This window comes from Pristiophorus japonicus, chromosome 16, assembly GCF_044704955.1.
Source record: "Pristiophorus japonicus isolate sPriJap1 chromosome 16, sPriJap1.hap1, whole genome shotgun sequence".
Taxonomy (NCBI): Eukaryota; Metazoa; Chordata; class Chondrichthyes; family Pristiophoridae; genus Pristiophorus; species Pristiophorus japonicus.
In genome coordinates, this window is record NC_091992.1 from 108,005,927 (window position 1) to 108,031,538 (window position 25,612).

Below are 25,612 nucleotides of genomic sequence, written 5' to 3' on the forward strand. Positions count from 1 at the left end.
CATGGAGGAGCGAGTGCTCGCACTCGTGGGGAAGCACCCCCAGACAGCCACGGGCGCATCTGAAGTGATGCCACGTGAGTAAAGCTTACACCACTGCGTCATGTAAAGTCTATAGATGCCACACCCACTCATATCTGAACAATCATATATGATAGATGATTTTTAAAACTGCATAGAAATAATGCAGGACTAATGAAAATCATTGTAATGCACATTGATGGTCTTGAAATGTGATGTCTGTGATGATTTTGATACCAGTGGTGCTTTTGTTGTGCATATGCTGTGTGTAGCGCTGGACTCACCTTGTCACCCTAGCACCCACTTCTCCTCTAACAACCTCATTTGTGTTTTGCAGCTCAGCCAGCAGCGTGGCCCCAGGCAAGACCACAGAGGCCAGAAGGTGGGGGCGCAGGGCAGGAGTCGGCGGACGATTCTACTACATCTGGTGCTGAGGAGTTCCAATTGTCACCCGTCAATCCGCTGGGTCTGTTCTCCACGGATGAGAGCGCGGACTTCGAAGAACCTGCATCGCCACGCTCCAGAAGCCATTCCACCCCAAGGCCATCTATTGGTCCTCCGGTCATTCCCGTCTCCACTCTGGAGGTACCAGCCCCAAGCACCTCGCGCCACAGGGCACCCCAGGACGGCGTCGACCCCACGGAGGTCTCGTGGACGCGGCAGGTCTGTTCCACAAGCACGACATGAGAGCGGAGAGATGGTACAGTTGTCCAGGAGGACTGTAGACATTAGTGACCAGCTCATCGAAGCATTGGGGGGCATATACCAACAGCTGGTCACCATGACCGAGTACATTCCGCGCATGGCGGAGGCCCTGGATGCGATAGCTAGGAACACTGCTGCCACAGCCCTCCCAGTGGTCCCTGAGCGCGGCACTCCACCCCTAGGTTCCGTACCACCACTGCAAACGACAGATGAGAGCAAGGACCAAGATCCTGCTTCAGAGAATGTTGCCCCCTCGGCACCCCCCCCCCCCCCCACTCCCGTACAACCACCGCATCTGCCTTCATCCCCCTCCCAATGAGGCACCGCCTGAGGAGCTCCTCGGCCAGGCGCCGTGGAGTGAGGAGGTGAAGGGATCGAGGTGGGGAGAATAAGGAATAAGGGAAGGGGGAAAGGAAAGTGAGGTGCATGTGTGCAGGTGATGGCTGTGTTATATCTCCATCTGGGTGAATGCAATTTGTTGCAATGTATGGGGGTAGGGGACCACGCTCCTGCCTTGCCTTTGTATTCTGTGTTGCTGGACATGTTGAACATGTGATTTATGTTAATGGTGGAAAAAATGGGGTGTGGGCAGGGGTTGGATGGTATTGGCTGTGATACTTATGATTTCAGACCAATGTTGGTATTAAATTTTTGTTATTGAACATAACCTTGTTGCGCATTGTCTCAGATAGCTGGATCGTTACACATTGCTGATTCCTTACCACGAAAGGGTTAAAAGAAACTTATCAATCAACGTAAACTTTAACTGGCACCAAGGTGATGGGCACCATTGATGTCTGAGCTGCACACACACAGCAGTGTGTCAACGTTGACACTCACATCAGCGCTCTTTCAGGCAAATCTTTCAGATATCAGTTCCTCACATAAGAGTGAGATTTAACAAATGCCAGCCACACCACTGGCGTTCATTCCAGTTAGTTCCACTTTTTGTGGGCGTTTTTTTGGGTGAGCAATATTGTGGGCGATATGTATGCGAGGTGGTGAAATTGATGCTGGGCGATCTGATGGCCGCTAGTTTGGGTAAATATGCTCTTTACAACAAAAAACAGTGGCCGTGCATTAATATTGAATCTCGGCGTTAATTCCGTGCGGAAATTAACACTGGGTGATATTGTAGGCGTTGATTTCGCCCATTCTGTGGATTCCGCCCAAAAAAAGGAGGGCGGGTGGTAATATTTTTTCCCGGCGTTAAGCACATGGGGAAAGTAACGCTCGCCGGTAAGTTTCCTAAAAATGTCCGTCAGTTTCCATTTTGTGCCAAAATGGGCACTATATGGGCACTATACGTCATTTCAGTGGTAAAGTGGGCATTAAGTGGGCATTAAGCATGCAAAAAAAGGGGAGGTTCTAGCCCCATAGGTTTGAATGGAAAGAAAAAGGTATAAAAAGGAGATCCCAGAAAGGGTTAATTGTAAAATACTGGAGCCTGACACCCGGAGGCGAGGATAGCGGACTCGGGGCATCGTGCTGGACGGTGTGGCGCACCTAGAGACAAGAGTAGCAGGCCCAACCGGGCCGAGGGGCCAAACAACTCCAACCGCGACTTTTACCCAAGGAATAACAGGGTAGTATGACTGTGCTTTCTTACTGCTGCTTCAGACACGGTAAGGGATGTTGATCCTTGATTGTACTAAATAAATTCAAGAAATTAAATTTTAATCTCATCTACCAATTTGGGTCAACGTTGAATCTTTTGGAATAAAATAACTCAAAGAGAATCTTGGATCTGATTCAAGGATGCCCGTGTCCATAAGAAATAGGAGGAGTAGGCCACATGGCCCCTCGAGCCTGCTCTATCAGTCAATAAGATCATGGCTGAACATCTACATCAACTCAACTTTTCTGTCCTATCCCCATTCAGTGCATCGTTTTTAGAAACTCTAATTCTTACACACTGGGGCTCTAGAAACATAGAAAATAGCAGCCGTAGTAGGCCATTCAGTCCTTCGAGTCTGCACCGCCATTCAATATGATCATGGCTGATCCTCTATCTCAACACCATATTCCCGTTTTACCCCATACCCCTTGATGCCTTTTATTTCTAGAAATCTATCTCCTTCTTAAATATATTCAGTGCCTTGGCCTCCACAGCCCTTCTGTGGTAGAGAATTCCACAGGTTCACCATCTTCTGAGTGAAAAAATGTTCTCCTCATCTCGGTCCTAAATATCCTACCCCATATCTTGAGACTGTGACCCCTTGTTCTAGACTTCCCAGCCAGAGGAAATATCCTCCCCGCATCCAGTCTATCCAACCCAGTCAGAATTTTATACGTTTCAGTGAAATCCCCTCTCATTCTTCTAAACTCTAGTGAATACAGGCCTAGTCGAACCAATCTCTCCCCATACGACAGTCCTGCCATCCCAGCACCCAGTCTGGTGAACCTTCGCTGCACTCCCTCTATGGCAAGTATATCCTTTCTTAGGTAAGGAGACCAAAACTCCAGGTGCGATCACACCAAGGTCCTGTATAACTGTAGTAATACATCCTTGCTCCTGTACTCAAATCCTCTTGCAATGAAGGCCAACATACCATTTTCCTTCCTTACTGCTTGCTGCACCTGCGTATTTGCTTTCAATGACTGGTGTACAAGGACACCCAGGTCCCTCTGTACATCGGCACTTTGCAAGCCTGTTAGCAATTCTCTCAAAATTGTACCGAGATTCAAGTTCGAGACCACTAAACTCTTCCCATCCTAATGGCAAACTCAGTCGCGTATTAGAATCAGCATGGCAAGGCAATTACAATTATGCATAACAAAAACTATTGCTTCACCTCTAAAACATGGCACTAAAGGAGAAACTCACATTTATATAGCGCCTTTCACAACCTCAGTACATTCCACAGCAAATCAAGTAATTTTAAAATGTAGTAACTGTTGTAATGTTGGAAGCACAGCAGCCAGTTTTCACACAGCAAGATCCCACAAACAGTAATGAGACAAATGACCGGCTAAATCTGCTTTAAGTGATGTTGGTTGTGAGATAAATATTGGCCAGGACACACGGAACTCCCCTACTCTTCTTCAAAATAGTGCCATCCAAGAGGGCCGACATGTCTCATCCAAAAGATGGCAACATCCGACAGTTCAGCACTGTTGTTTGAATCATCACAGTAAAACACGGTGCGTAGACTGGGAAGCACAAACCAAACAGCAAAATTTAGCAGCTGCAACAACAGCATTTGAACTCACATCAGTTTCACAACGTACACAGTATTTGGGAGCATTGGGCTACTAGCTGTAAATGAAAGTACTGGGTCCTCCCAAACTAATGGCTTTATGAAGCTTCCCTCAATCAAACTGACTGTCAGTTAAAAGGCTGCTCTGTAGTGGGAAGCTTTTAGTTGGCAACCAAGAGAGATGCTTTTACTAAAATCTAGTAATTGAGCGTGTCAAAATACCCCAGCAGAATTTCAACAGACCACTCCAGGCAGGAACAAGACAGAAACCAAATTAACATCTCGTCAGAGCATCATGGCCTTCCACACACACACCCATTCTGCAGATCGCACACTCCATGTCGGCAGCAGCTCCAAATGAAATGCAAGTATTATTTGTTGACAATAAAATGATATTTATAGTCAAATAATGTTAACTGGAAGATTAATGAGCTTTTTTTTAAAAACCCACATTTTAAATTCTGCACTTGGCTGTGAAGCTGGCCGGGCAGCCTACTCTCAATCCGCTAACAATTCTGCACAGCAACTGCCACCAGAAGGCGCACAAGAGCAGCCAAGAAAGACTCGCCTCTTGTTCTCCACCTCCACCCCCACCCCGCCCTCACTGCAGGAGCAATCTGCCTCTGCCCCGCTCACAAGATTGAAATTGTCCACACTCAGTGAGCTTCAACTCATCGAAAGCTCTGCCGTCTGTATCTTATCCTGCACCAAGTCCCCATTTCCCTACATTAGAATTCTCATCCTCGTGTTTATATTCCATCATGGCCTTGACCCTCCCCATCTCTGGAACCTCTTCCAGCCCTGCAAACGCCCAGCCCCCACCCCCTCATAAATCTCTTCTGCCTCCAATTCTGGCCACTTGAGTATCTATCACTCACACCCACACCCACCTCCCCACCCCCCCACCTCTTCATCGGCAGCTGTCCCTTCAGCCACCTAGACTCCACACTCTGGAATTCCCTCCATAAATCTCTCCATTCTCTCTTATCCTTTTAGAACTTCCTGGCCAAGCTTTCGGTTGCCCCTCCTACCTCCTAATAATTCCTTCTTGGGCTTGCCGTCCGTTTTTGTCCCATTACACCTCTATGGACCAGCTTGGGACATGTTTCTACATTAAAGCCACTTAATAAATGCAAGATGTAGTAGTAGTTGTTGTAAACTCACTGATAAACGTTGTAGATAAGAGCCTGTGCCTGACCGATACTTAATCATTTAGTGCCATTGATGCAATTCACCACTTCACCTGGAAAAAGCTTACACAAGTTCTGAAATGCTGTGCAATGTATGCATCTGTGAGTATGCTCACAGGTTTGCAGAGCTGTTGAATTGTGAGTGGCTTAGCCAGTCACGTGATGTTCACAAGACTCAATAAAACCCCAGCCAGTTGGGTGTAGGGGATTCACGATGAGGCACGTGGGTGTGAGCCTGATGGATGAACTGGTAATGTGTAGTGTGATTGTTAAACCTTTGTCAATAAACCAACTAATTCTTAATAGCAATGTGTTGCTACAAATTCTTATGCGAAGAACCCATGAAGCAAATACATTACATGCTGAAACCCCTGCAGCAGAGCATTACGTTCTCCCCCTGCCCAGATGGTGATGACACCTTTGCGAGGTTACTAAGTGCCGATGTACTGCAGATGGCTTTACTCACACTCAACTCATTTTCAATATTAACCAACCACCCGTCGAAATGAAAGCTCTGAGCAATCTGCACAAGTTTATCCGCCATCGTGCAGAATGCCTCCTTGTTCTCCAGGAAGGCCTCACAGATTGTAGCCCCGTCTTTCCACTCTGTGATGAAAGTTCCTGAAACCGGAAACAGGTGAACAAAAAATTAAAATCTTCCACCTATTAAAATAAGTTTGCCTATTTTATAGAAGTGCCCGATAGTGTATCTCTCTGTTATTGCATTAGTCTGAGCACTGAGCTAAGCAGAGAAGCATTCTTATTCTTGCGTGAGAAACATAATGGTTTCTAGAATACACTTTTTCTAAAGTTAGAAAACATAAACTGAATACCCCACAGAAGGAAATCTCAGTACAAATACTTGGAACCATTTAGCAACAGGACACTGGAAATAAACGGAAACTTATAACCCTGTGGTAGCTTTGGAAATGGTTCAGAGATAGTATCTTTGTCCTTTGGGGGGTAGCAATTAAATTCATAGGTTAAAAAAACAAAATGCTTCTGAACCGCTACAGCTGGAACTCTATATATGTCTGCATATCAAAAGTACAGAAAGCTAACCGTATTTTTTGCCAGAGTGAAACGTGGACGTATTTTGTTCCTAAACAAATCATAATTACCTAGAATAACAACACCATGTTTGTGTGCAGCATTGGTCCAGCAGACTGGTGGGATCGTCACCATGCGGTGACTGAAATATACAAAGATGTCTATATATAGCCAATGGTAAAAGACAAACGGATTCTCTTCACACACACCTTGAATGAACCTGAAGACACAAAGCAATAAGTTAGCGCCAAATCTCTTGGAAGCTCACAGAGGAAAGACAAACAGGATTATGTCCACATCCGTCAATACCGAAAGACCGACATTGACAGACCCCAACACTCCTACCCGGACATATCAGATATGATCTCACTTAACCACCTCCTCTTCACAAGTGAGGCAGTCTCTGAGCTAGGTCACCTGCTTTAGCCCTTTAAAAGCTGCGTGCCTTGCTGGAAATCGCCCCCTTCCTCCCTCGCCCCCAAGCCAATGGCACATCCACTTTCACAAGATACTTTAACTTGTGTCAAGCATAAAGGATCGGCTGCAAAGGGAAACCTTTGCTCTCTATGAATCAAAATGTGATGTGATCAAAATGTGTGCCCAGTATGAGCAGTAAACTCCTTATGCAGTTGATAAACTCACTGAAAATAGTACAAGATGGCTCGTACTCTCCTGGTCTCTCCAACTGATGAACAATTAACACTGACACACAATAGATCTTAGGCTATAAGCTACAAGTCGGAGGCAAGAACACAATCCATTTCATAGAAACATAGAAACATAGAAAATAGGTGCAGGAGCAGGCCATTCAGCCCTTCTAGCCTGCACCGCCATTCAATGAGTTCATGGCTGAACATGAAACTTCAGTACCCCCTTCCTGCTTTCTCGCCATAACCCTTGATCCCCCGAGTAGTAAGGACTTCATCTAACTCCCTTTTGAATATATTTAGTGAATTGGCCTCAACTACTTTCTGTGGTAGAGAATTCCACAGGTTCACCACTCTCTGGGTGAAGAAGTTTCTCCTCATCTCGGTCCTAAATGGCTTACCCCTTATCCTCAGACTGTGACCCCTGGTTCTGGACTTCCCCAACATTGGGAACATTCTTTCTGCATCTAACCTGTCTAAACCCGTCAGAATTTTAAACGTTTCTATGAGGTCCCCTCTCATTCTTCTGAACTCCAGTGAATACAAGCCCAGTTGATCCAATCTTTCTTGATAGGTCAGTCCCGCCATCCCGGGAATCAGTCTGGTGAACCTTCGCTGCACTCCCTCAATAGCAAGAATGTCCTTCCTCAAGTTAGGAGACCAAAACTGTACACAATACTCCAGGTGTGGCCTCACCAAGGCCCTGTACAACTGTAGCAACACCTCCCTGCCCCTGTATTCAAATCCCCTCGCTATGAAGGCCAACATGCCATTTGCTTTCTTAACCGCCTGCTGTACCTGCATGCTAACCTTCAATGACTGATGTACCATGACACCCAGGTCTCGTTGCACCTTCCCTTTTCCTAATCTGTCACCATTCAGATAATAGTCTGTCTCTCTGTTTTTACCACCAAAGTGGATAACCTCACATTTATCCACATTATACTTCATCTGCCATGCATTTGCCCACTCACCTAACCTATCCAAGTCACTCTGCAGCCTAATAGCATCCTCCTCGCAGCTCACACTGCCACCCAACTTAGTGTCATCCGCAAATTTGGAGATACTGCATTTAATCCCCTCGTCTAAATCATTAATGTACAATGTAAACAGCTGGGGCCCCAGCACAGAACCTTGCGGCACTCCACTAGTCACTGCCTGCCATTCTGAAAAGTACCCGTTTACTCCTACTCTTTGCTTCCTGTCTGACAACCAGTTCTCAATCCACGTCAGCACACTACCCCCAATCCCATGTGCTTTAACTTTGCACATTAATCTCTTGTGTGGGACCTTGTCGAAAGCCTTCTGAAAGTCCAAATATACCACATCAACTGGTTCTCCTTTGTCCACTTTACTGGAAACATCCTCAAAAAATTCCAGAAGATTTGTCAAGCATGATTTCCCTTTCACAAATCCATGCTGACTTGGACCTATCATGTCACCATTTTCCAGATGCACTGCTATGACATCCTTAATAATTGATTCCATCATTTTACCCACTACTGAGGTCAGGCTGACCGGTCTATAATTCCCTGTTTTCTCTCTCCCTCCTTTTTTAAAAAGTGGGGTTACATTGGCTACCCTCCACTCCATAGGAACTGATCCAGAGTCAATGGAATGTTGGAAAATGACTGTCAATGCATCCGCTATTTCCAAGGCCACCTCCTTAAGTACTCTAGGATGCAGTCCATCAGGCCCTGGGGATTTATCGGCCTTCAATCCCATCAATTTCCCCAACACAATTTCCCGACTAATAAAGATTTCCCTCAGTTCCCCCTCCTTACTAGACCCTCTGACCCCTTTTATATCCGGAAGGTTGTTTGTATCCTCCTTAGTGAATACCGAACCAAAGTACTTGTTCAATTGGTCTGCCATTTCTTTGTTCCCCGTTATGACTTCCCCTGATTCTGACTGCAGAGGACCTACGTTTGTCTTCACCAACCTTTTTCTCTTTACATACCTATAGAAACTTTTGCAATCCGCCTTAATGTTCCCTGCAAGCTTCTTCTCGTACTCCATTTTCCCTGCCCTAATCAAACCCTTTGTCCTCCTCTGCTGAGTTCTAAATTTCTCCCAGTCCCCAGGTTCGCTGCTATTTCTGGCCAATTTGTATGCCACTTCCTTGGCTTTAATACTATCCCTGATTTCCCTAGATAGCCACGGTTGAGCCACCTTCCCTTTTTTATTTTTATGCCAGACAGGAATGTACAATTGTTGTAATTCATCCATGCGGTCTCTAAATGTCTGCCATTGCCCATCCACAGTCAACCCCCTAAGTATCATTCGCCAATCTATCCTAGCCAATTCACGCCTCATACCTTCAAAGTTACCCTTCTTTAAGTTCTGGACCATGGTCTCTGAAATTACTGTTTCATTCTCCATCCTAATGCAGAATTCCACCATATTATGGTCACTCTTCCCCAAGGGGCCTCGCACAATGAGATTGCTAATTAATCCTCTCTCATTACACAACACCCAGTCTAAGATGGCCTCCCCCCTAGTTGGTTCCTCAACATATTGGTCTAGAAAAACATCCCTTATGCACTCCAGGAAATCCTCCTCCACCGTATTGCTTCCAGTTTGGCTAGCCCAATCTATGTGCATATTAAAGTCACCCATTATAACTGCTACACCTTTATTGCATGCACCCCTAATTTCCTGTTTGATGCCCTCCCCAACATCCCTATTACTGTTTGGAGGTCTGTACACAACTCCTACTAACGTTTTTTGCCCTTTGGTGTTCTGCAGCTCTACCCATATAGATTCCACATCATCCAAGCTACTGTCTTTCCTAACTATTTCACTTGATGATAATTGACGTATCCTCTCAGTTTCTCTTTCAAAACAATAAAAGTTAAGGAGACTCTCGCAGGTCACTGCAAGACTTTAAACAACTTGGAGGTCCTTATAGTTCTCCAGTTACCTCCACCCAAGGGCCTAACCAGGGGAAAAGCATGTCCTATTTACACTAAGATCAGGCAGCTTCTGGCTAAAAAGCTGTCAATCAAAAATAGACTTCAAAAGTACCAGTGAGATACCCTCAAGAGTCTATTTCCAGTTCTTCGTTCCTTTCTAGGGCCAAGTCAAGTTGTGTGCCTGATGGACCGGACCCTCCTGTTCCGATAGATATTAAAGCGACAAAACCCTTGGTAGAATAGCCCATGAAATAGACTGTAAGCGTGGAACAGATCAGAGCCCCAGTCATTGACATTAATTACTACTATCACTTGGGTGAACTTGTACGTCTTCTCTCACTGGCTGATCAGTAGGGTGATAAAACTTCAATTCTAGCCATCAACATATTTCCATGCGTATAATTGACAACAAAAGGAATTTAAAAGTCATCTAGTTACATACCTATGAGCCAGGAAATGCACATATTCCACTTGGCCAGTTTCTGTTATCAGAGATGTAGCCAAATTTGAAAACTGCTGCAATGCATACCAGCCACAAAATCTTAAAAATATTCAAACTCAGCTTATGATGATTTGAAACTTGAAATCTTCAAAACCCACAGACCAATTTTTTTATCCAATAAAATGGCGGCACTGTAAACATTGCCTCGGTTACTTTTCAGTCTTTGGCACATTTTAAAGCCTCAGACAGCATCGCCTGCAGGTCAGGTGATCTTATTGTCTTTTCCAGCAGTGCAGTTCCACCTCAATAAGATCATTCACTCGTGGCACACAAGAACATAAGAAATAGGAGCAGGAGTAGGCCATACAGCCCCTCAAGCCTGCTTCGCCATTCAATAAGATCATGGCTGATTTTCTATCTCAACACTTTCCTGCACTATCCCCATTTCCTTTGATTCCCTCAGTATCCAGAAATCTATCTATCACTGTCTTGAATATACTCAGCAACTGAGCATCCACAGCCCTCTGGGGTACATAAATGCTCTCTAGGTCACAGAAAGGGTTAATAAGATTTCATAGCAATTTGCTGTGCTGTAATGTGTACTTTATGTCTTACGTTAATGTAGGATCAAAATACGAATGTAAAGATATATGTAACAAACATAGTGCATTTGTAATTACATAAAAAGAAATGTTGCACATTGTGCTAAATATATAGAAATGAATAATGTAAAAGCATTAATGGCTAGATCAGCACCATTATAACAATCCAAGTTCCTAAGTTAACCAAATTGTGTAAAGGCGCAGAAGGTCCTTGCCAAGTTTGATGAGTTCTATAAAAGACAGAAATGTGAATCGCTCATATCATTTTTCTTTTCCACTGAGACTCGCATCACACTACAAGTAAAACTGTAAGGAGATCGATCAGCCATGTTATCCCTTATCCCTAGAAAGCGCACCTGTCATTCAAGTAGCCGCCAGCCATATCATGACAGACCAGTGTCCTTGGCCGATTACACTGCAGAGGTGGCTGTCGTGGAGCTAAGGGGATAACAGCTTTGTTGAAATGTTCTTCTTGAATAAAAGGCTGCCATGATTCCAGTTCCTCAAGTGACGAGATGTAAAAGCTGATTGGTTCGCTGGTGTCAGGGTCGTAGCATCGGCCTGCATTTAACAAAGAACCAAAAACAACTAACAGTCTTATCGCCCATATACACGTGTCACTGAACCTTAAAAAACACAATAATGATTTCTAAAAATTCACCAACAATACATCAAGGTTTGGATGAGGTAGCTGGCTAGCACATTGTCCTTGAATCAGGGTTCAGATCTCGCCCAGACCAGGTGAAAGTCTCTCTCTATTGGATATGATGCCACTTTATAAAAAGAGTTGAGCAGATTCAACTAAAAAAAAATTACGCACACACACTCAATCTTCCACAACTTTTAATTGCACTTAAAAATTCAGGAACTATTTAGTAATTCAAACGTGGGCAGCACAGCAATCTACAATACAGGAAAATTCATTCCAATCACTGCATCTCTTCGGTTCCAACTAATTATTCCAGTTTCTGTCCCTCTGATCAGAGAATGCTGCCCTCAATTACTTGGGCTATAGCGGCTGCTGTAATGTTTACATTCAGGCAAGATTTGTAAGCAAACGCCTTTAACATGGTCAACCACACCTCTCCTCCACTGTCCAGCTCAGTGGGACTGCCCTCGTTTGTTCCCAATCTTACCTATCCAATCGCAGCCAGATCAATTGCAGCCAGATCATCTCCAGCAATGGTTTCTCTTCCCACTCCTGCATCATTACCTCCGGAGTCACCTCAGGATCTTCCCTGGGCACCCTCCTCTTCATGCGACTCATTGGCGACATCATCCACAAATATGCTGATGACACCCAGCTGTACCTCTCCACCTGCTCCCTCGACCCCTTCACTCAGTATTGTCAGACAGCTTTTGTGACATTCAGTCCTAGATAAGCTGCAATTTCTTCCAGTAAAACACTGGGAAGACCAAAATAATCGTCTTCAGTCCCTGCCATAAACTTGATACACGCCACCGATTCCATCCTCCTCCCCTGCCACTGTGTTAGGCTAAATTAGACTGCTCGCAACCTGGGAGTCCTATTCAACCCCGAGCTGAGTCTCTGACACCATGTCCTCTCCATCACAAACACCACTTACTTCTACCTCTGCAACAAGACCCATTTCCTCCTTTACCTCAACCCATTTACCACTGACTTTGTCTTCCTCCATGACGGTCACCTCTAGGCTCAATTATTGCAATGACCTCCTGGCCAGCCTCCTATCTTCCATAAACTTCATCTCATGCAAAACTCGACTGCTCACAGCCTATCCTGCACCAAGTCCTGGTCACCTGTCACCCTTGTCCTTGCTGACGTACATTGGCTTCCAGTCTCCCAATGTTTCCAATTCTCAACCTTACGTTTAAATCACTTCCTGGCCTTTCCTCTCCCCATCATGTAACCTTCTGCAGCCCGACAACCACCATCCCAAAACTCTCTGTTCCTCCAAATCTGCCCCTTTCTGCCTCTCCCTTTGCCCCATATGCTTCACACTCTGGAATTCCTAGCCTCCACCCCTCTGCCTCTCCACCTCTCTCTGCTTCTCAAAGATCTTCCCTAACACCCACCTGGTTGACCAAGCTTTTGGTCAACCCTCTTAATCTCTACGTTTTTGACTCAACATCCATTTATTTCTGATTACGTCTCTGTGAAGCTGCTTGGTACAATTTTCTACGTTAAAGGCACTGTACGTATGCAAGTAGTTGTCCTTGTCTGCAAAATATTAGATTAGAAAGAACATCGTTTCTTGAAATAGGAACAGAAAATGCTGGAGCCGCTCAGCAGGTCAGGCAGCATCTGTGGAGAAACAGGTTGGTGACCTTTTGTCAAAACTGGAAAAAGTTAGAGATGTAACAGATGTTATGCAAGCACAGAAGCAGGGAAAACGTGGGGGAAGGAAAGAACAAAAGGGAAGGTCTGTGATAGAGTGGAAGATAGGAGAGATTAAAGAGTCAAAAGGGATGATGGTGCACGGTGAAAGTGGGTGGTGATGGGACAAGTAAAGAAACAAAAGATGGGTCTACAGGAGCTGTAAATGGCAACAGCAGAATTATTACCAGCACCCGCTGGCCAAAGAAATGGGAGCAGTGTTTATGATCTGAAACTTTTGAACTCAATGTAGAGTCCAGGAGATTGTAAAGTGCCCAATCGAAAGATGAAGTGCTCATCCTTGAGGTTCCATTAAGCTTCATTGGAACAGTGTAGGAGGCAGAGGACAGAGAGGTCAGAGTGGGAGTGGGGCAGAGAATTAAGCTGCCAAGCAACACGAAGCTCGGGGTCATGCTTGCGGACTGAACGGAGGTGTTCAGCAAAGCGATCACCCAACCTGCGTTTGGTCTCCCTAATGTAGAGGAGACCGCATCGTGAGCAGCGAATACAGTATGATAAATTGAAATAAGTACAAGTAAATCGCTCTTTCACCTGGAAGGTGTGTTTGGGGCCCTGGACGGTGGGAAGGGAGAAGGTGAAAGGGCAGGTGTTGCACCTCCTGCGCTTGCACGGGAAGGTGCCGTGAGGAAGGGGAGCTGGTGTTGGGGGTGATGGTATAGTGGACCAGGGTATCATGGAGGGAACGATCCCTTCAAAATGCTGAAAGGTGAGAAGAAGATGTGTTTGCTGGTGGCATCACGTGGGAGGTGGCAGAAATGGTGGCAGATGACTCGTTGAATGTGGAGGTTGGTGGGGTGGAAGGTAAGAAGGGGAACCCTATCGTGATTCTGGGAGCGGCAAGTTGTACTTCCCAGCCCCATCCCAGAGAACAGTCAATGATGTACATCTATCATCTGTACAGTTAAGTCCTGCATTTAGCATATATTCATTACATCATACCTGCAAATGTGGCCTCGGAAGGCTCAAACCTTAAAGTGTCACACTTCTTTAGGGCGAAAATGAGTGATTAGCTGATATAAGCATTTATCTCTCAGGTATTGACAAAACATGAATAAATCTAAAAGTACCAAGGAGGTCTACGTAATAGAAAACCAATCGAGTACCTAAACAAAATGTCAAAGTACCATCCGCTATCAACATGCACCAATCACAAAATCAAATTCCTCAGCTAACTTCTTCACACTATTTTCATCTGCCATTTTCCTTCTTCACACAGGTAGTGTATACAGTTAGAAATAACTTCACATATACAAGATTACTAAATAAAGTCACTAAGCCTCCCCACAAGATTGGTTATTTAATGTTAGAATTGCCTGCAAGTAGCATAGAAACACAGAAACATAGAAAATAGGTGCAGGAGTAGGCCATTCAGCCCTTCGAGCCTGCACCACCATTCAATAAGATCATGGCTGATCATTCACCTCAGTACCCCTTTCCTGCTTTCTCTCCATACCCCTTGATCCCTTTAGCCACAAGGGCCATATCTAACTCCCTCTTGAATATATCTAACGAACTGGCATCAACAAATATCTGCGGTAGAGAATTCCACAGGTTAACAACTCTCTGAGTGAAGAAGTTTCTCCTCATCTCGGTCTTAAATGGCTTACCCCTTATCCTTAGACTGTGACCCCTGGTTCTGGACTTCCCCAACATCAGGAACATTCTTCCTGCATCTAACCTGTCCAGTCACGTCAAAATTTTATGTGTTTCTATGAGATCCCCTCTCATTCTTCTAAACTCCAGTGAATACAGGCCCAGTTGATCCAATCTCCCCTCATATGTCAGTCCTGACATCCCAGAAATCAGTCTGGTGAATCTTCGCTGCAATCCCTCAATAGCAATAATGTCCTTCCTCAGATTAGGAGACCAAAGCTGAACACAATATTCCAGGTGAGGCCTCACCAAGACCCTGTACAACTGCAGTAAGACCTCCCTGCTCCTATACTCAAATCCCCTAGCTATGAAGGCCAACATGCCATTTGCCTTCTTCACCACCTGCTGTACCTGCATGCTAGCTTTCAATGACTGATGTACCATGACACCCAGGTCTCATTGCACCTCCCCTTTTCCTAATCTGCCGCCATTTAGATAATATTGTGCCTTCGTGTTTTTGCCACTAAAATGGATAACCTCACATTTATCCACATTATACTGCATCTGCCATGCATTTGCCCACTCACTTAACCTGTCCAAGCTTCCTCCATATAGACATCCCCCCTTTAGTTTGGAGCTTGGGGTTTGAGTTGAAAATTTCGTCTGGACCTAAGTGCTTGAAATTTCCAGCTGCTGTTCACAATTTGCATGACTGTGCGGCAGCAAGAAAGACAGTGCGCAAGTGAGAGATAGAGGAGAAAAAGAGAGAAAGAAAAAAAGAATGAATTTCTACTACAGATCTTATTTTTCAGCCATCATTTAGACACCTCCATTCCCACTCCAGTCACACCATTGAATAAAATAGGTAAAATACTAAAAGCCTTAAAAGGTATGGGGCTGGAATTTGGTCAAAAACCGCCACCACCGGATTACCACCGAAAAAAATTGCTATGATTATTTAATTAAAAATCCATCCGGCGGAAAAAAATTGGTGTTCCACGTAGATTCTCGGCGGAAAACACGATCCTGGTCAAATTCAGTCATATTTTAGTAAATTTTAGTCCGAGGCTGCGAGTTGGGCCTAGGAGGGGGGAAAACACAAAAAATATTTTAAGAAAACAACAAATAAAAAAATAAAAATCGGAAAACATTCACAGGACCCTTTTCCACTGAATAGCGGCAAAAGATTTTTTTTTAAACTTTAACTTACCTTTTTCTTGCAGGGTTTCATACCTACCGCTGATCGAACTGCTGCTCCAGCTAGTTTCTCCACAGCGGTTTTTTTCTCCTCAACTACGGGTCACTGCCACCACCAAACTTGGACGGAAGCGGTTTTTTCAATGTTCCACGCCGCAGTCCGCTCCCCAGCGGTATTTCGAAACCGTCGGCGGAACACTTTGATCAAACTCGCACCAGATGATTTACCAGTGAAAAACGCAGCGGAAATGCTGACCAAATTCCAGCCCGAGGTACGTTAAGATGGAACGATATAAAGTTCTTACAGTGTCTTGCTAATACGGATACAAGTGAAATGCGTAGACGTTCTGGGGGCATTTCAATTCAAACAGCACATTCACCACACCTCGAACATTAATGAGATATTTGAGAATACATCAGGTACCTTCTTTATAAGCTGCAACATAAAAAAATTAACGCAACAGATTGGAAGGTCTAACAGTTCCTTCACTCCAGCCAATGCTTAAGAATAAGATGCATCGTATCTCCAGTTGGTTCTGGATGTTAAAAACACACAACAGTAACAAAACTCTTGAAAATGTTTCAGCATTAACATTTGATGCATGTAAAATGATTGCAGTCTCACTAGGTCTATTATTTGCTGAAGTAAAATTACAAATACTCACCGGAGAGTTGAGGTGCATCATAATGAACCAGGTGATCAACTTGATGCTCCGCTGGGCTGCCCTGACCAAGAGCAAGACTGTAAAATAGACATCCATGCATGACAAGATATAACCTTATAATCCTACACAATGTACTGAAAGCTGTAATCAAATATGGCACTTGAATAATAAGCAAACTGCCAGCTGTTTTTCATAGAAACATAGAAACATAGAAACTAGGTGCAGGAGTAGGCCATTCGGCCCTTCGAGCCTGCACCGCCATTCAATAAGATCATGGCTGATCATTCCTTCAGTAACCCTTTCCTGCTTTCTCTCCATACCCCTTGATCCCCTTAACCGTAAGGGTCATATCCAACTCCCTCTTGAATATATCCAGTGAACTGGCATCAACAACTCTCTGCGGCAGGGAATTCCACAGGTTAACAACTCTCTGAGTGAAGAAGTTTCTCCTCATCTCAGTCCTAAATGGCCTACCCCTTATCCTAAGACTATGTCCCCTGGTTCTGAACTTCCCCAACATCGGGAACATTCTTCCGGCATTTATCCTGTCCAGTCCCGTCAGAATCTTATTATGTTTCTATGAGATCCCCTCTCATCCTTCTAAACTCCAGTGAATAAAGGCCCAGTTGATCCAGTCTCTCCTCATATGACATAGTGTGCAATGTGCATAATTAACTTGCATGTTGCATTACTGAATGAAAGTGTGGATGAAGGAGAGTGATTATGAGAGAAACAACCTCATTGCGGGGTTCTGATGATGTCAAATTATAAGAGCAAAGTTCGAGCAAAATGTTTCTTGGACCCAAGATCAAATTTTTTCCTTCATTACCCAGTTCTTTTTAAAATATATCAATGATGTGATATCAAACAATAATTTATAGTATAGTCATTATTGCATATTCAGAAGTGAATTACTGTGGTACAAAACTGCAGTTTATATTATACACCAACATCTGGGCTGCAATAAAAAGCACACTAACATAAAACAAAGTGCTTTATTAATGCAACATGACAAAGAAGGTTCCAGGTTTGATCCCCATTCTGCACTGCATTGGCTGATCTTAAGTTAGGTTGGTTTTAGAGGCACAACAATTGCTCGGGAGGGACCCCCATTGCAAAGTTAATTTATGTTGATGTCAAACAAAGGCACAACTGGGCTTGCCCATGATGTCCCTCATAGTTGGCCAATGTTTGCTGTCTAGATTCACAGATGAAGAATGGCCATTTGGACAAGACACCAGAGGGCAGCCTTTGCCCATGGAATTACTGCAGCATTTCAGAGAAGGCGGTGGCAGGGTGTTATATACTGGAAAGTACAGGTTAGGCCTATAGTGCAACAATACACAATGATTATCAAAAGTAACTCATTACTGCTTTCCACTGTATTCATATTGCATCAAAACAACTGGAACTAAAACTGATTTAAGCAATGAAAGTGATAATATGGAGTTTCAAACGGAACCCATCTGCCTTAATTATACAAGTCCAGGAAGAGGTGGGGACAACTGAACTTTTAGAGGTGCATCTTGACTACTCACTACCAGGAATGTTCTATGACTGCTGGATCTCCTGTGGCTTTGTTGCTGCTGATGGAGAGTTGGTGGATATGCTGTTTTAGAATAATAGAAGCATTATACCACGTCATGCAAAATCTATTTCCTCTCTGTGGATTATTAGAAAATCCTGTATCGGGTGTGCACTTCCTGCTGTCGCGATGGGGTTCTCTGCCGACATTTGGAAATTGCTGCATGGGCATTGTAAACCAGTTTGATTGCGGCGGACAGGCAAGGTGCGAATAGGTGCAAGGGGACAGTGTGACATAAGAGGACAGTGGGACAGGACAGGAAGTGCACACACAAGGCAATCCTGTTGTCTCTGGACAAGATCCTGGCACAGCGTCTGGCTGGGCTGCTGCCCGCTCCCCGCACTGACTTCACTCACTCTCTGCTCCTCGGGCTCTTCCTGGTGCCGGCGCCCGTCACTCGCTCCCTCTCGAACCTCTTCCTCTTACTTTGCTCCATCTTCTGCAGCTCCAAGCCCGGTCTGTCGCCCTCCCCTGCAATGTTACCGCAGCTCTTTGAGCACAAACTGCACCAGACAACCTCGAAACGCGTTGCTGAAAACACAAAAACACAAACCCTAACTCAAGTCCGGGAGCTGCCTGAAAGAAATCTCTTTGTGTGGGGCTGGGCTGGTTTAATGTTGCGCTGCGTTTTCTTTATAAGCTTGTTTTATTTCCCCCGTTTGTTTTTGGCACAATGAAGGAAAGTGAGAGGTAAAAGGTTAATTTTTATATCTCTTTTTTTGTTGCAATTAGTATTCGACGCAGTGGGAATTGGGGGCGTCTTATAGTATTTTGCATTGGTTGGTCTTGGATCACGATTTAGCAGCAAGCGCTATTTGTGCCGTTTTAAGTTTTGCAACTTTCTGCAGCTGCAGAGTGTTCCGGCCTTTGAATTCTGCAAATCCGACCATCTGTGAGCCTGTCCACTGGCAGCAGCCAATTCAAGGTGCTCACAAGCACTCCGCCTCTTTGCTGTTATTTACGCCCCGAGCAAGGAAACTGAAGTAAAAAATGCATATTGACAGAGATGCATATTTAGGGGGTACCTACCCTCCAGGGCTATCCTGGAGTCTGCAGGAATGATAGATTCATCTCTAGGGCAGGTGGAGGCCTCTTAAAGAAAGGATTGCACATTTTGCTGCACATAGAGTTCATCATGTGAGTAGAGTAACCTGTTGGTTATGGTAGTGGGCTAGGCACCCTGAGGTTATAAATTCACAATCAAATTGGGCCATATTTTGCAGTCCCTACGGGTGCATATGAGGTGCGTACACACCTGTAGGGGCCATGCAAGATCGGGTTTTCGCGCATGCACAAATACCAAGAATTGCGATTTGTCAAGAATCTTCTTGACAGATCCATCGCATCCCCAGGAGAGGGCATCCATGGGTGGAGAGTTGGGCTATTTGCCCAAATTCTCCCCAGTGAATGCCTGTGAAATTCTTAAGCTTGAGCACAAGAGTTTAAATGAGCATAAAAATAAAAAAAAGTCAATCATTTAAACATTAAAAAACCTCTTCAATAAAGTATTTAGCCCCTTTAGAACATTTAAATTTATTTGTCAAAAAATTAAATTTTTGTTTTAAATATTTAATGGCATTTTAAATATGTAATTTTAAATATGTATTGGCACAAAAACAGGCGATTTGCCCCAATTGGTTATGCTCCACACACTCTACTTCATCTAATCCTATCAGCTTATACTTCTATTCCTTTCCGCCTCCTGTACTTACTTAGCTTCCCCTTAAATGCATCTATGCTATTCACCTCAACTACACCCTCTGCTATCAAGTTCCACATTCTAACCACTCTGGGAAATGACGTTTCTCCTGTTTTTCAACTGGATTCATTGGTGACTATCTTGTGTTTATGGCCCCTAGTTTTGGACTTCCCACTTACCAGTCCTGCGGGTGAGGCTTTGGAGGGGAGTACACTGTCAAAATGGCTGTGATTGACAGTGGGGCAGGAACCCACTCTGAACCCACCTCCTTGTCAGTTTCCAAAGCACCGGGTCTGGCTGTGGTTCACAGACCTGACACACAATGGGGTGAGGTGGCCTGAACACATCGAAACTGGTAGGGGCGCCTTGTTTAGGGCAGTGGGCAATTTCAGCCCCAAAGTATTCAAAACAAATATTTCAATGTTTGACAACACATTAGCAGAAGCTCTACATGAACATTGGCTAAAAGACCCAAGTGCCTGCCCCTGTGTTGTGTTAGTTGGTATGATTGGACAAGGATGAGGGTGAGCGTGAGGGGTGACTAGTGAGATGGGAATGTGATAATGTAGTTACAGAGAGAGAGGGACAGGAGGAGATGCAAGGTAGTATGTTGGTGTGAGTAAGGATGTGCAGGAGTAGGGTAGGGAAGGCAGAGTGATGGGGATGAGATGAGTGGCACAGCAGAATGAGGTTGAGTGTAACTTTGCAGTAACATTTCGTGATCGACTGAGAGGTTTGCGCTACTGCAGCCAGGTCCTCCTGACGACATCCCTGCTTGCACTGCGTTGGTGTTCTGGGGAGGGCTCTTCCGCCCATTGGAAGAGAAGAGAACCTCCCTGTGTGTTGTGACTCCCTCCATAAGCATCTGGAGGGAGTCATGGGGGAGGGAGTCATGGGAGAGCCTGGGTGCAGCCGTGCACCTTTGTGTAGTGCTTGTCGGTGTTTGCAGGGCCTCAATGCTCGGGAAGATTCACAGTGCGGGTTGGAGCCAGGAGTGGGGTCGCAACCCGCCACCGACCCCGGCCTCCCCAAACCCACCACTGTTGGCGAAATCGTGCACTCAATCTCTACATCTATCGTGGACGTATAGTCCATACTGCATCTTGCAGTGTATTCTAAAAGCAGCTTTACAATAAGTGTTCTTCCTCTCCTCAACGATATTTGGCTAATTCTCTCTTCAAGGATATTTGGCTTTTGCTTGCTGGAGAGGAGAAAAACCCAGAGGAGTCTAAAGATGCAGCCCTCTCCCAGCATCCACAGGGCAAGTGAAAGAGCTGCATTAAAACTAAAAGCCCTCTTTTCTTAACAGTCTTTGTACTCGTACTGCGTCCATAGCATTCTCTTGCATAGAAAAGAATTCCATGGGTTGCCAAAGTGATTATTTTTCAGGAGTGAGCCTAACTGTGAGTGTTGATGGAAAATTCAACTGTAAAGAGCATCAAAATTGAGCATGATCTAGTCCTCAGCCAACATCCACATCCATACTTCCAGCAGGGGTCAATAGATAACAGCAGAAGTAAAAAGCATGGCTACTTTTTCTCGCTACAGGCCAGAGAGAGCTAAGTCCAACTGTAGTGCAGTCACAGCATCTAAGAATGGCAAAGATAGCACCTCCTGGCCCATATGGTCTAGCACTAGATCCACTGGCATAACCTGACAAACTTATATTTTCATTTTACAAAATGACATGCTGAAATCAAAATGTTTTTGATTCAGTTTTACACACCTGATCAAATAGCTTTGTTGGCATAATACGTTAAAAAAAATTGTATTTGAATCAATTCATTCCTTCTTTACACACTAGAAAACCCATTTACTTCCTCAATTACTGTAGTCTGACTGTTAATTGAACTGAGTCTAGCTCTATTCAAATTATGTGTGTTATTTACTCTTGGCAAATTATGTTTGCTGTTGCCAAGGAAGGTAATGATCTTCAATATATCCTGTTGAACACATCAATAGTATTGCTTGTAAAATAAAAAGTTATTAACAGGGCAAATATTCTAAATGTATATATATAATTTAAAATATGTTCTTCTGTTAAGTTAGTTGCACAATATCATTATCTGTACTATTTACCCACGTACAATGTTCTGTCATATTGGAAACAGTAATTGGAGCTCTGTAACAAAAACAGAAACACACAGCAGATCCGGCAGCATTGTAGAGAGAATAGACACATTTATGTTTCAGCTGCGGACTTGCAACTTTTTAATGGGATTTTACAGTCATATTTGCTTCATTCTGTCATACTTTGCTGTACCACACTCACTTTGTTCTGTAATGGTAAAGATCATTTTTTAATCATATATAAAATTTTACATATTTTAAATTATATATCTACATTTAGAATATTTACTCTATTAACAACTTTTTATTTTACAAGCAGTAATCATTTCCTGCAATTTAACAACGGAATTATATATCATAACCAGATACAATTCTGATAAGGTTGTTTAAAGTTCAATGCAAAATCCCAATTCTTTTTTGAATTTCTCCTTGTACTTTGTAGTGATGGTTTATTGATTTTGCCACAAGTCTACAAGTAACTTTAGCAATCAGACCTTTGGATTGTTTTATAGTGAAACAGATTTACATCTAGATACAATGATCTATACCTATTATAAAGATAGTACTGGAAGTGGTTTATTTGAAAACATTTTCAAGGTTCCAAACTCAACATAAACTGCTAAGTTCATTTGTCCAATGCAATGGAATGGAAAATGGTAATTATGTAAATGTAAGTTTTAAACATGGTTCTTGCCATGTGCAAGTCAGATTACATACGTTTGACTTACTAAAGAGAAGAGAATGTAATTTAAAATAGGTATCGGTTTAGGTTTGTTTGGAGCACTCACATCTGAGTCAGAATGTTATCAGTTCACGCCCCACTCTAGGATTCGGCTATATGATTTAGGCTGGCACTTCAGTGCAGTACTGAGGGATTTCTGCTCTGTTGTAGGCACTGTCTTTCAGGTGAGACATTAAACTCAGCCCTTGTCTGCCTGTTTAGATGGATGTAAAAGATCCAGTGGTACTATTTAAAGTGCGCCAAGATTCATCCCTCAACACCATCAAAACAAATTATTTCATTTGTTCTTTATGGGACCTTGCTGTACACTAACAGTTGCCTGTTCCCTTTATTACAGTAACTACAATTAAAAACGTAAATAATTCACTGGCTGTGAAGTGCTTTTGTGATATCCCAAGAGACAAGAAAAGTGCTATAGGAATGCAGGTTATCTTTATAAGATGAATCCAACATTCCTTACTGCTTTACTTCATTCTGGTGTCAACACATGTGCTTCTATGTTCCTCAATTGCTAACTTCCAGTTTACATCGTAGCTTAATTTTATCAGTTTGGTTGCAAAGTTAGTAGTCAGGCCAGAAATTATTAAGCATGTTTTAGGTTCACTGTTTTAGTTTGTTGACAGCCATTGATAATTCAGAGCGTTACAGAATAACCCTAACTTCTCCCATTTTACCTTCCTCTCTTTAATTCCTCCTGGCCTCTGATTCCTTTAATGTCCTCCAACTCTAGTACTGAAGATGTGTGCACTAAAGCTAGCAGCTCCCCTAGCCAAGCTGTTGCACTACAGCTGTGACACCGACACCTACCTGACATTGTGGAAACTTGCCCAGGTACGCCCTATCCTCAAAAAACAGGACAAATTTAACCTGGCCAATTATGGCCCAATCAGCATCCTCCCAAGCAGTACCTGTAGTAAACTAATGGAAGGAGTCAACAACAGTACCATTACTCACCAATGAACTGCTCACCAATGCTTAGTTCAGGTTCTGCCGGACCACTTAGCTCCAGACTTTATCTCAGCTGTGATCCAGTCATGGATGTAAGAGCTGAATGCCAGAGGAAAGGCGAGAGTAGCTGCCCTCGACATCAAGGCAGTATTCAACCAAGTATGGCACCAAGGAACCCAAGCAAAACTGGTCCAGTGGCTGGAGTCATACCCGATGCAAAGGAAGAGGGTTATGATTATCGGAGGTCAGTCATTACAGTCCTAGGACATCCTTCATGTGTTTCTTAGGAAGTGTCCTCCGCCCAGCCATCTTCAGCTGTTCCATAAAAGGCCTACCCTCCATCATAAGTTCAAAAATGGGCTGTTTGCTGATGATTCCGCAGTATTGAGATCAATTTACAATCCCTCCAATAATGAAACAGCCTATGGCAGCTTACAACAGAACTTGGAAAACATCTAGACTTGGGCTGACAAGTGGCAGCTAACATTTGCGTCATATAATTCCAGCTAATATCCATCTTGAAAGAGAGAAAGCCAGGTCATCTCCCCTCCCCCAACAGAATCTTACTGGTCACCACTGAGTAGAAGCTAAACTGATTCAACCCCACAGAACAAAAAATAAAGGTTCATCCAGATCCTTAGAAAGGGAAGGGAACAATTCTTGTACTTTGTTTCATAAGTCGTGATTTTCTGTTCAGTTATCCACTTTAACATACCTCTGGTTGCTGTTGGACTCATAAAATTTTGCGCGCTCAGAATCTTTCCTTTTCCTGGTAGAAGCAGAGGCAGCAGACCGAGTGGGACCTGAGCGGAAGCAAGAACAATATAAAGAGCGTGGCACAGCAGAGAAGGCTCGAGAGCAGAGGCAGCGGACCTGAGCTAGGAGCGGAGCAACTCAACACAGGCATAATTTGAGAGAGTGACATCAGAGTAAAAGACCTAAAGTGATATCGGCACAAGGGAAGGAACTGATTGGTGTGTAGCTGGTAAGTGTTTTTTTGTTTTAAGTTTATTTCTGCTATGTAACATCATAGTCGATTAAATAGAGGCATGGCAGGGCAGCTCAGTCTCGTGGAATGTGCATCCTGTGCCATGTGGGAACTCCAGGACATGTCCCGTGTCCTGGACAACCACATGTGCAGGAAGTGTCGTCACCTGGAGGAGCTCGAGCTCCGGGTTTCAGAGCTAGAGCAGCAGCTGGCATCACTGCAGTGCAACCGTGAGGCTGAGAGCTTTGTGGATAGCACGTTTCAGGAGGTGGTCACCCCACAGTTTAAGAGTGTGCAACCAGAGTGGGAATGGGTGACCACCAGACAGAAGAGGAGGGCCAGGGAGGTAGTGCAGGAGTCCCGTGAGTGCATCTCGCTCTCCAATCAGTATTCTGTTCTGAGTACTGATGAGGGTAATGGTTCCTCTGGGGAGTACAGACAGAGCCAAGTCCACAGGACCAAGGTTGGCTCAGCTGTACAGGGGAGGAGAAAGAAAAGTGAGAGAACAATAGTGGTAGGGGATTCAATAGTTAGGGGAGCAGACAACTGTTTCTGCGGCGGCAGACATGACTCGGGGATGGTATATTGCCTCCCTAGTACCAGGGTTAAGGATGTCTCTGAATGGCTGTAGAACATTCTGAGGGGGCAGGGTGAACAGCCAGAAGTTTTGGTCCATATGGGTACCAATGACATAGGTAGAAAGAGGGATGAGGTCCTGCAGGCAGATTTTAGGGAGCTAGGAAAGAGATTAAAAAGCAAGACCTCAAAGTTAGTAATCTCCGGATTATTCCCGGTGCCACGCGCGAGAGAGTAGAGAAATAGCAGAATAGAGCAGATGAATTTGTGGCTGGGAAGATGGTGCAGGAGGGAGGGCTCAGATTTCTGGGGCATTGGGACCAGTTCTGGGGGAGATGCAACCTATACAGGCTGGACGGGTTGCACCTCAACAGGGCCGGAACCAATATCCTCGTGGTGAAGG

General features: G+C 44.2%; 1 protein-coding gene across 2 annotated transcripts in view; it reads right to left on the reverse strand.

The window, feature by feature from the left end:
• The window catches only part of engase (endo-beta-N-acetylglucosaminidase), a 70,464-nt gene extending 51,817 nt beyond the window's left edge, over window positions 1–18,647 (reverse strand). Inside the window, exons 1-5 of one of the 2 annotated variants that reach the window (XM_070857654.1) lie at window positions 18,543–18,647; window positions 16,602–16,678; window positions 11,126–11,330; window positions 6,235–6,383; window positions 5,580–5,734 (exon numbers count right to left, since the gene is read on the reverse strand). In XM_070857654.1, coding sequence (XP_070713755.1) covers window positions 5,580–5,734; window positions 6,235–6,383; window positions 11,126–11,330; window positions 16,602–16,678; window positions 18,543–18,622 — 666 coding nt within the window. In that variant the 5' untranslated portion in view covers window positions 18,623–18,647. Of the gene's footprint in view, window positions 1–5,579; window positions 5,735–6,234; window positions 6,384–11,125; window positions 11,331–16,601; window positions 16,679–18,139; window positions 18,523–18,542 lie in introns of those variants that run through there. The other variant, XM_070857653.1, reaches the window with a different exon arrangement.
• Window positions 18,648–25,612: the final 6,965 nt, after the last annotated feature.